The sequence below is a fragment of the Rhinolophus sinicus genome, linkage group LG09 (genome assembly GCF_036562045.2).
Source record: "Rhinolophus sinicus isolate RSC01 linkage group LG09, ASM3656204v1, whole genome shotgun sequence".
NCBI classification, from domain to species: domain Eukaryota; kingdom Metazoa; phylum Chordata; class Mammalia; order Chiroptera; family Rhinolophidae; genus Rhinolophus; species Rhinolophus sinicus.
This window is the reverse complement of record NC_133758.1, coordinates 39,747,939-39,760,143: the sequence shown is the minus strand read 5'-3', so window position 1 is coordinate 39,760,143 and position 12,205 is coordinate 39,747,939. Positions and strand designations below refer to the sequence as shown.

The 12,205-nt window shown below is 36.6% G+C and overlaps 1 protein-coding gene across 7 annotated transcripts in view; it reads right to left on the bottom strand.

The window, feature by feature from the left end:
- Nucleotides 1-12,205, bottom strand: part of OSBPL1A (oxysterol binding protein like 1A) — a 211,418-nt gene that overhangs the window by 76,533 nt on the left and 122,680 nt on the right. For 6 of the 7 annotated variants that reach the window (XM_019741214.2, XM_019741215.2, XM_074340215.1 and 3 more), the window contains one exon: nt 9,845-10,007. The exons of the other annotated variant lie outside the window; for it this stretch is intronic. In XM_019741214.2, coding sequence (XP_019596773.1) covers nt 9,845-10,007 — 163 coding nt within the window. The remainder of the gene's footprint in view (nt 1-9,844; nt 10,008-12,205) is intronic. 7 annotated transcript variants of the gene reach the window in all.

Below are 12,205 nucleotides of genomic sequence, written 5' to 3'. Positions count from 1 at the left end.
CAGGTCCCGGAGGCACAGAGAGTCCAAAACAAGATGAACCCAAACAGGTATACACCAAGACACATCAAAATTAAAATGACAAAGGTTAAAGACAAAGAGAGAATCTTAAAAGAAGCAAGAGAAAGACAACTAGTTACTTACAAAGGAGCTCCCATAAGAGTATCAGCTGATTTCTCAACAGAAATTTTGCAGGCCAGAAGGGATTAGTACAAAACATTGAAAGTGATGACAAGCAAGGATCTATAACCAAGACTACTGTATCCAGCAAGGCTATCATTTAAAATAGAAGGAGAAATAAAGAGCTTTCCAGAAAAGAAAAAGTTAAAGGAATTCATTATTACCAAGTCAATATTACAAGAAATATTAAAGGGACTTCTTTAAGAAGAAGGGGGAAAACAAACAAACAAACAAGAAGATAAAAAATGCAAATAATAAAATGGCAATAACTATGTACCTATCAATAATCACTTTAAATGTAAATGGATTAAATGTTCCAATCAAAAGACATACGGTAGCTGAATGGATAAGAAAACAGGACCCATGCATATGCTGTCTACAAAAGACCAACTTCAGATTGAAAGGCACATTGACTGAAAATAAAGGGATGGAATATTTCAGGCAAATGGAAACCAAAAAAAAACAAAAACAAAACAAAACAAAAAACTGGTATAGCAATATTTATATCAGACAGAATAGACTTTAAAATGAAGATTATAATAATACACAAAAAAGGATATTACATAATCATAAAAGGGATCAATCCAACAAAAAGATATAACCCTAGTAAATACCTATGCACCCAACATAGTAGCACATAAATATATTAAGCAAATACTAACTGACATAAAGAGAAAGACCAAAGTAATACAATCATAGTAGGGGACTTTAAAACCCCATTGATACCAATGGACAGATCTTCCAGACAGAAGATGAACAAGGAAATAGCAGACTTAAATGACATACTAGATAGATTTAATTGATATTTTTAGAGCATTCTACCCCCAAAAGCAGAATATACATTCTTTTCACAAGTAAATGGAACATTTTCTAAGATAAACCACAAGTTAGGCCACAAAACAAGTGTCAATAAATTCAAGAAGATTGATATCATATCAAGCATCTTCTCCAACAACAATGGTATGAAACTAGAAATCAATTACAGAAACAAACAAACAAAAAATCACCTTAACGCACACAAATACATAGATACTAAATAACATGCTACTAAACAACGAATAGGTTAACAATGAGATCAAGAAGAAATCAAAAGATACCTGAGACAAATGAAAAAGGAAAAACAACGACGCAAAAAATTGGGGACACAGAGAAAGCAGTCCTAAAAGGGAGCATCATAGAAATACATGCCTACCTCAAGAAACAAGAAAAATCTCAAATAAACAATCTAAATTTACATTTAAAGAAACTAGAAAAAGAACAGCAGATGAACCCAAAGTGAATAGAAGGAAGGAAATAACAAAGATCAGAGCAGAAGTAAATGAAGTAGAGTCTAAAATAACAATACAAAAGATTAACGAAGTCAAAAGCTAGTTCTTTGAAAAGATAAACAAAATTGATAAACCTTTAACCAGACCCATGAAGAGAAAAAGAGAAAGGACCCAAATAAATAACATCAGAAATGAAAGAGGAGAAGTCGTGACAAGGACACCACAGAAATACAAAAAAAATTAAGAAAATACTAGGAGCAATTATGCCAACAAATCGGATAATCTGGGAGAAACGGATAAATTCCCCAAAGCATACAATCCTCCAAAACTGAATCAGGAAGAAACAGAAGATCTGAACCAACAAATTAATAATGAAATCGATCAGTAATAAAAAAAACTCCCAACAAACAGAAGTCCTGGACTAATGGCTTCACAGGTGAATTATACCAAACATTCAAACAAAAATTAACACCTGTTCTTCTCAAACTTTTCCAAAAAATTTAAAAGGAGGAAAGGCTTCCAAACACATTCTACAAGGCCACTGCTATACTGATTCTAAAACGAGACAAAGACATTACAAAAAAAAAAAAAAAAAGACTATACACTGATATCCTTGATGAACATAGATGCAAAAATCCTCAACAAAATATTAGAAAACTGAATTCAGCAATACATTAAAAATATCATACACCACGATAAAGTGGGATTTATTCCTGGGATGCAGGGTTGGTTCAATATCTGCAAATCAATTAATGTGACACACCACATAAACAAAATGAAAGATAAAAGTCATATGATCATATCAATAGATGCAGAAAAAGTGTTTAACAAAACCAGCATCCATTTATGACAAGAACTTTCAGCAAAGTGGGGATAGAAGGAACATATCTCAACATAATAAAGGCCATATATGACAAACTCACAGCTAACAACACACTCAATGGGGAAAAGCTAAAAGCATTTTACTTAAGATCAGGAACAAGGCAAGATGTCCACTTTCACCACGTTTATTCAACATAGTATTGGAAGTCCTAGCTACAGCAATCAGAGAAGAAAAAAATAAAAGGCATCCAAGTTGGATAGGAAGAAGTAAAACTGTCATTATTTGCAGATGACATGATACTATATAGAGCATCCCAAAGATTCCACCAAAATCTATTAGAACTGATAAATGAATTCAATAAATAGCAGGATACAAAATTAATATTCACAAATCAGTTGCATTTTTATACATCAATAAGAAACTATCAGAAAGAGAAATTAAGAAAACAACCCCATTTACAATTGCATCCAAAAAATACCTAGGAATAACTTTAATCAAGGAGGTAAAAGACCTGTACTTGGAAAATTGTAAGACATTGAAGAGAGAAATTCAAGAAGATATAAATAAATGGAAGCATATAACATGCTCATGGATAGGAAGAATTAACATAGTTAAAATGTCCATACTATCCAAAGCAATATAAATATGCAATGCAATCCCTATCAAAATACCAGTGGGGGTGGGGGGGTGGCCAGATGGCTCAATTGGTTACAGTGCGAGCTCTGAACAACAAGGTCGCCAGTTCAACTCCCGCATAGGATGGTGGGCTGCGTCCGCTGCACCTAAGATTGAAAACGGGGAGTGGACTTTGAGCTGAGCTGCGCCCTCCACAACTAGATTGAAGGACAACGACTTGGAGCTGATGGGCCCTGGAGAAACACATTGTTCCCCAATATTCCCCAATAAAATTAAGAGGGGGGAGAACCTTCCCTCTAAAAAAAAAAATTTAAACTGGACCACCTTCTTACTCTGTATACAAGAATAAACTAAAAATGGATGAAAGACTTACATGTGAGGCCTGAATCCATAAAACTCCTGGAAGAAAACATAAGGCAGTAAACTCTGACATTGCTCTTAGTAATATTTTTTTCGGATATATATCCTCAGACAAGGGATCAAAAGAAAAAATAAACAAATGGGACTATGTCAAACTAAAATGTTTTCACACAGCAATGGAAACCATCAACAAAATGAAAAGACATCTTACTGAATGGGACAAGATATCTGCCAGTGACACATCTGACAAATGGTTAATATCCAAAATTTATAAAGAACTCATACAATTCAGCACCAAAAAACAAACAGTCCAATTAACACATAGGCAGAGGACCTGAACAGACATTTCTCTAGAGGACATGCAGATGGTGAATAGACATATGAAAATATGCTGAACATCACTAATCATCAAAGAAATGCAAATTAACACCACAGTAAGGTATCATCTCACACCTGTCAGAATGACTATCATCAATAAATCAAAAAACAATAAGTGCTGACAAGGATGTGGAGAAAAGGCAATCCTCGTGCACTGTTGGTGGGACTGCACACTGGTATAGTCTCTACGGAAAAGTTTGGAGGTTTCTCAAAAAATTAAAAATAGACCTACCAATTCCATTTCTGGGCACTTATCTGAAGAAATCCAAAAACACAATTCAAAAAGATATATGTACTCCTATGTTCGCTGAAACACTATTTATAATAGCCAAGATATGGAAACAACATAAGTGCCCATCAATAGACAACTGGATAAAGAAGATGTGGTACATATATTATATAATGCAATATGACTCAGCCATAAAAGTAAAAATGAAATCTTACCATCTGCAACAACATGGATGGACCCAGGGGGTATTATGCTAAGTCATACCGAGAAAGACAAATATCATGACTTCACTTATATGTGGAATCTAAAGAACAAAATAAACAACAACAAAATAGCCCAGAAACAGATTCATAGACACAGAGAAGAAAGTGATGGTTACCAGGTAAGAGGGGGGTTGGGAGCCTGGGTGAAAAGGTGAAGGGATTAAAAAGTACGAATTGGTAGTTACAAAACAGTCATGAGGATGTAAAGTACAGCATAGGGAATACAGTCAATAATATTGTTATAATTATGTACAGTGCCAGGAGGGTACTAGACTTACCGGGGGGATCACTTCATAAATTATATAAATGTCTAACCACTATGCTGTATACCTGAAACTAATATAAAATAATATTGAATATCAACTATAAATAAATAATAAAGTAAATAATCTCCAAAATTAAATAAATGAATCAAGTTAATTAAAAGACTTTGAGCACCTACCCTTGCAACTATTAGTAGATTTCCACCGATCCTTGCAACTGCTGAGATATTGCTAAAACTGGCTTCAATTGTGTGACATAACTCTATTGGTTTGGCCAGTCTACACTACTGGATTGTACGAATTAGTCATGCACATTTTGACCAAAATCGCATTAAAAGGAAAACCATCCAAGAAAATCTTTTTTGAGCATGGATCTCAACATGTTTGTAAAAATGAAAAAAAAAAAAAAAAAGTAAGAAAAACAATCCATTTTGAAGTTATCATATTGAAAAGGCAGATATTTTCATGAAGCTACTATCTCAGACCAGTATTAAAGAATAACAGCCAGGAAATTATTTAACTGGCAGTAAATGTTTCAAAAATAATTTCTTTGAAGATTATCAGAGATTCCTAAACTCACGTACCTTTAGTTTTCTCCCCTTTAGCTACTTTTTCATCTCCGCCCCCCCTCACCCCGCCATGAGCAGGTCTTATAGCTCCAACTTGATTACACACATAAGTTCCTCATGAACAAATTTTATCATTAATACTCTCACCCCCGCTCACTCCTTTGTCACCACCCCTCTTCTCCTTCATGGCATCTAAAGTGCTATATGCAGATGATATGAATCAATATTACCAATACTCTTGTGCTCTTCAGTAAATTCCAATGTACTTTCCAGAAAGACAGAAAAAGCAATGTCATTTGTTCAACAACCTATACTCAATGAACATTAGAAAGCAACTATAATTCTAGGCAATGTACTTCAGGAATATGAATAGATATGGTCCCTACCATCATAAAGAGCACAAAACAATGAACAGGTTATAAATGATGGGCAAATTGAGGGAACACGAAAGAAGAAATGATTAATTCTGCCTGGCAGAGTCAGGAAAGCTGACCCAAAAGAAGAGACAATTTAGAGATAGTTGAGAGCTTTGGTAGGAGAAAAGGGTAGCACATAAAAAAGATGAAACTGAAAGGGTAGAAATATGGTAAGAATATGTAGAAGGAACCTCTTTCTTCTTTCCTAAAGTGGTTTCTTCTACATATTTCTACACTTATTTTGCTGGCAGAATATATTTTTTCCACAGAACTAGTTAGTTTCTCATTAAATCTTTTTGCTTCAATATGCATGAATGTTTGTTTAGCCCTTTTCTCAGTAAGTGTTCACTTACAGTAATATCAGAAATTTCACTCAACAGAACCATTTCCTTCCTTGAACACACACAAACTTTCTGTCTAAACAAATAAAACTATCCTTTTATTTCAAAGGAAGTAACACAATTTGTAAGCAATTTCTGAAGATCCAGCATTTAATGAAAATAATTTACAAACATTTTAAGAGAAGTATCTCTAAGTCTTTTTTTCACATCATTTCAATATTGAGACTGGCTTGATTGAATCTATTGTTTTGATTCAGCAATTACAAATAATGAAATATAGGTTTGTATGCTTTTCTGTTCTCTTTTAATTCTGGATCCAAATGCCAGCTATCACTAGTGCACGTGAGGACTGCAGGAAGCCAGCGTGGCAAGAGCGCAGTAAGGGAAGGGGATGAGGGGACACGATTGGTCTGAAGAGACAGGCAGGGTCTGGATCACATCGAGAGTTCTGAAGCCCTGGGTAAGGAGTCTGAATTTTATTGTAGGTGCAATGAGAGGCCACTGAGTAATTTCAGGCAGGGGAATGCGATGATACGATTGTCTACAAAGTGTCACTGTGGATGATATGTACAGACTGAACTTGAGGAGGGCAGGGCTGGAAGCACAGCAGTCAGTTAAGAGGGGCCAGACAAGAGTGGGTACAGCACCGGTGATGATAATGAGAACAGTTGTCATCCTGTTAGTGTGCCAGACACTGTGTTAAGTAAAAATATTTGTGAATTTATTCCTTACCATAATCCTATGACTTATTTGCAGATAAGAAATGAGGCACAGAAAAGAGAAGTAACTGTCCACAAGGTACAGAGATTGGTAGACATCACTGACCAACAGCCTTCCAGCCTCAGCACCGACCTTTTAACTACTACGCTAGTAATAGAACATAGATGGATTCAGGGAATGAGTTGAAGGTAAAACAAACAGGCCTTGGTCTGGGTTTCATTGCTGTGGCACATCAATGTCACGAATCACTCCCAGGTTTCTGGCTTTAGATGAAAGAGGTACCATTTACTAAAACGAGGCAAACCCTAGAAGGAAGGGGATCTGGGAAGAAGGTCAAGAATTCATTTTTTATTTATCCAGAGGATGGTTAAGTACATAAATCTCAAACAAGAGGTCAGAGTTGAAGATACAGATATGGGAATTGTGGTAGTCAGAAACCAGCCCCAAAGATGTTCATGTCCTAATCTCTGGGACCTGTGGACATGTTCTCCTCCATGATAAAAGGCCTCTGCAGACATGACTGAGTTAAGGACCTTGAGACGGGAGACTATCCAGGATTATCAGGGTGGGCCCACTGTAATCCCTAGGGTCCTTAAAAAACGGAGGGAAGAAGGTCAGAGTCAGAGAGAGTGAGAGAGAGCGTGAGAGAGCGAGAGAGAGATCACTGTCACATGGCTGGCTTTAAAGATGGAGGTTGTGGCCTCAAACTGAAGAATGTCGGTGTCTCTGGAAGCTAGAAAAAGGCAAGGAAACAGATCCTCCCCTAGATCGTCCTGAAGGAACAAGCCCTACCCACACCTGACTTTAGGACTTCTGACCTCCAGCCAGGACTATATGGGAATAAACCTGCATATTGTTTAAGCCACTGCGTTTGTGATCATTTGTTACAGCTGCAACAGGAAACTACTACAGCAATTTTAAGTTAGTATCTAAATGATGTGGTATTGACAGTGTAGGCGGAAGAAACAGTAACTAACAAAAGTTCTTGAGTAGGCACAAGGAGATGGGTTCCTGAACAACTGAAGAGGAGACAGCTTTAATTAAGGAGGAACATTTCTTCTTTTGTAACAGAAGGGAAGGAGGAAGTGGGAATGGAGGTTAATGTGAATTTTAATGGAGTTCTACATTGTACCTAATAATTCCCAAGATGTATAGTAGGAAACAGGAGTGGCCACAGAGAGGCTACTATGTTCAGGCAAATGTAACAAAACTCGGTGGGTCATTCAAATGCATGGCAGCTGTCCCTGTCCTTCATTCCCAGCAGCCACAGTAGAACACGCTGATTCAGCTAGACACTTGGACTCAGCCTCAGGTTCCTTCTCAACACAGCAACCCAGAAAGCAGCAGACAGTGCAAACCAAACCGAAGTGACACTTGCGATGAAATGTGTTTGCCAGTCTTGACTTAGAAATACAGTTCTTTCTGTCTCCTCCTTCCAGAGGAGACAATTGTGGAGATGAGTGTTAAAACATGACTAAGAAACAAAGATGACAGTAACTGCTAAATGTCTATAAAGAACAGAATGATTAAGAAAACTGGTAAATCATATCATGGGCTTTTATGAAACCTTTAACAAGAATGGGCTAGAGTTGTAGTACTCATGGGAAAGACTTCCAAGACCCGTCGTTACGTGAAAAAGCAGATCCAGAACAATTACGCAGGTAAGTCCTGTGTGTACACATGCACACGTACATGTGAATGCTTTGAAACGTCTGAAAAAGAATATGTAAGACTGTTACTAAGAACCTTGGAAGTAGAGTACATATAGGATAAGGGATGAAGGAGAAATTTCACTAAGTACTGCACACACTTTTATATTGAATTGTTTATAATATGAGGTTTTTTAATGAAAATTAAAAACTTTTTTTCAGGACCTAAAGGATGAACAGATGAAGTGTGGGCTCTTTCATATTCATGCTTCCTTACATTTAATGCTATAATCTCCCTACCGACTTTCCTTTTTGGATGCCCCAAACGGAAGAAATAGAGGAGATAACGCTACTGTACTTGGCACAGGGTAGATGTGAATAAATGTCATTCACTCTCCCCTCTCCCCTCCTGCAATCATATTCCATATTTCCTTTACCCTGTCACTTATTCCACTGCTTTCCAATCCTATCTTTACTTTCTCTTCTCAATACGAGTCACTCTTTTCACAAATACTGTATCTAATTGACAGCATCATCCCCACCATCATCTTTTCTCTAATTATCCCCAAATCTGGCTTTTAAAATTACTTTTCTACCTTTTTTGATTAGCTCACTTCTAATACTAATATTCCTATTTGCTCTGTTTTATCTTACATAATGAATTTCTTCCATAAGTCTAAGAATATCATTTTCTTTATCCTATATTATCAAATCATTTTAATTTCCTTAATCTAATCTTCTTTAGTTCTCATTTCTATTACCTCTCACTGTGTTTCCTTTAATTTCCTAATATGAATTTCATCCTTTAACTCCTTATCCATCAAGGTCTCCTGCTTCCAGGGTCAAGTTTTGTGAAACCCAGTAATTATAATATGTCCACCTATTATATGAGCACTTAATTTCCTCACATAAAAGAATTAGTTGTTCACAGTCTCACTAATCTCCAAACACTCCCCACTCCATGTTCCTTCCACTGCCCTGCCTATACCTACTTCAAACATTTTAAAGTCAATTCCTAAAAGGTCTAAACTACTTAGCAGTATCTCCTCTTGCTAGTCATTCTCGACTCACCACATACATCTCCCATTTTTTGAGTTCTCAGTACACGTCAGGTACTGTCCTAAATAATACTGAAACATATGAATTCAGTTAGTCCTGACCCAACCTGCTGAAATGGATACTGTAATTATCCCCATTTTAAATATGTATAAACTGAGAGCCAGAGAGGTCAGGGAACTTATGGAAGGTCACACAGCTAGCTACTGTCAGAGGCAGGATTCCAGTGTGCAACACTGTGGTTTGGCATGTATTTCTGAGTCTTAGCACTTGCTCTTCTCAGCTCCAGCTATACCATGGTCTCACCTCTACTTTAGCACTTAGCATACTGCACTGTTACCATTACTTCTCAGTATCCAGAGGACAGAAAATGTCCATCTCTATCCTTAAACACGTAATAGCACCGGCAACTGGGAGGTATTTAATGGCCACTGAATAAAGAAATAAACTCGTACAGTTTTAATTGCACTGCATACCCAGTACAGGATATGCCATCAACACAGGCAGACTCAGGACTGGTTTTCATTCCAAGCTTTCAGGCTCCTAGAAACCTAAATAATAGGTAGTTTGAGGAGCTGTGGTGATACATCTCTAGTGTTCATTCCAGGAAACGCAAGGTGACATCCACTCTAAGACAACGTGTAGGTGGTGGGCTTTTAATCACCAACAATACAGATGGCAGGATTCTAGAATTACCTGACAGTGCATCATAGAACTCGTCCTCACTAAGGATGCTGAGAGGTGGTGAGCCTTTCACCAGGGACTGCTCTAATTCATGATGTTCAGTGGCTAAAGTCTCCAGTGCTTCTGACAAAATTTTGTTTTTTTCTTGCTCCTGTTCCAATTTAAAATTCCTCACCTGGAAGAAAACAGACATACAAAAAAGACTTCAGAGGCACAGGAGACACAGACACACTCAGAAGAATGTGAAAAATGATTTGCTTTTATCCAGTCCAACTGCAACATCAGAAATGAAAACAGACACGTTATACACACACAGATGAATGAGCAAAATTACCAAGCTAATTCTGTTCTTCCCATGGGGCCTTTTTTCACAACAGCTCTAGCTAATGAAAATAGATTAAGAGATTAATCCAAAATAACAAACGAACTCAGCTCAAACGATCAGGAACCCACTATAAGAACATGACCCAATTTAGACATCATTAATTTTTTTTAAAAAACAGAGAATATCTATCTCTCTCAACATTAATCATGAAATTAAGAAGGCAGTTTAGTTTTTGATTAATACCAGCGAGTTTTTGAACAAAATAATTAAAACCATTCTAAATATCAAAATGTACACCACATCAAAGCCTAAGATATAATCCTCCAGTTTACTTCCAAAATAGTTGGCACAGCAAATGAAGGGAAATAAGTTACCAAGAAATGACATTTTACTTTTCATTTTTAAATACCATAGTCTGGGATTTCTTCCATAATTTACCTTGAATTTAGTACACTAAAAAAACAGTAGATTATAAAAAAGGCAAAGGCTTCTTTGACTTTTCATCCCTTGAAGGTAAAATTTATTCTTCCTATCTGATTCAGGAACATCTGAACCTTTGCAGTTAACTAAAATCTAAAATTTAAGTAACCTAATCCTCATAGAAAACAACAGGCACTGGCTATGAACAGTTTCACCTATTTCTGTATCAGAACTCTGAAAATCACAACTGTTCCATAATCTCCCTCAATTTCTAAAGTCCATGTGGCACTTCAGACAGGAGCCAGAAAAATTCGGACCTACCGTTACCTACTGTATAATCTCAGAAATCTCGTGTTCCTAGTTCCTCATGTATAAAATAAGATTCTACTGAAGTCTAATGATCTAATTAGTAGTATTCAACTCAGTGGTCTTCTAAGATTTTTTTAACTTTAGCAGCATAACCTATTTCTGAAATATAATCCCCACATAGAAAGCAAACGTTTTAAAAAGCAGCACTGCACTGGTGGCACTGGGGCAGGTCAGGAGCCCTGCCCGCCTCCCTGAGGTCCCCTCAAGGCCCAACGCCAGGGGCTGATCCAATAGTGTGAAAAGTACTGGAAGGGATGACTTCTGAAACCTCCTCCAGGTTACAAGTTCAGTCTCTCTGGGTCCTGGGAGCTGCAGAACTCTCCCACTATTGTTCTCTAAAGTACTCACACTCTCTCTGCAGAATCTCACCCTTTCACCTCCTGACATTCCCTCCCACATTCATCTCCCTGTGGCCCAAGGATGCAGTCATCTCCTCTGTTCTGACTCCAGAGTCCTTTGTGGCCCTGAGTTCCTAAAAGCCACACATTAGGTACAACACTTTAAGAGTCTTGAATATAATTTAAAATACAGCTTTATTAAAATGCTAAGTTCCTAACCGAAATAAGATTAAGCCCTAATTATTTTGAGAATAGTTCCAGTCCTTGGGCACCTTAGGGTTTATCATTTTAGCAGTGAGATTATTATTATTAGAGAAAAATAGCAATACATGGGAAGAACTAATGAGCAGAGTAGACAAAACTTGAAAAAAAAGGAATATTCTTCTAAGTAATTGAATATTTTAAATTATAATTTTTAAGAAATTGCAAACTACTTGCTAATATTCCTATAATCTAAATTTTATCTCCAAAGCAGAAAATACTTTTACTATGGCTAGAGTCAACTTAAAAAAAAAAAAAAAAAGGAAAAGGAAAAAAGTTGTTCTTCCTTGGAGAGGTCAGACAATTTTATCTATAAACAAAAACTACAAAATTGGGCACGATATCCAAAATGATCCTTTCTTTTAAAGGAAAAGATATATCAGGACTGTTATATTTGCAGATTTCCAAAAACACCACAGCTGGATGATCTAAACTACCAGTGCCCATCTGCTCCCTTTAGCTTTAGCTTTTTAGCTTCTCATATATCAAAATGCAAATGTGCTGTTGCGATTGTACCTTTCAATATAAAAATCAACTATTATAAATTATCCCTTGCAGTTAACAAATACATTAGTTTTAATACCTAATTTCATCTAGCAGACTTCAGAAAAGTGGCAAAATAAACGAGGTAAAAATATCACTTTCCCTCAACATAATCTT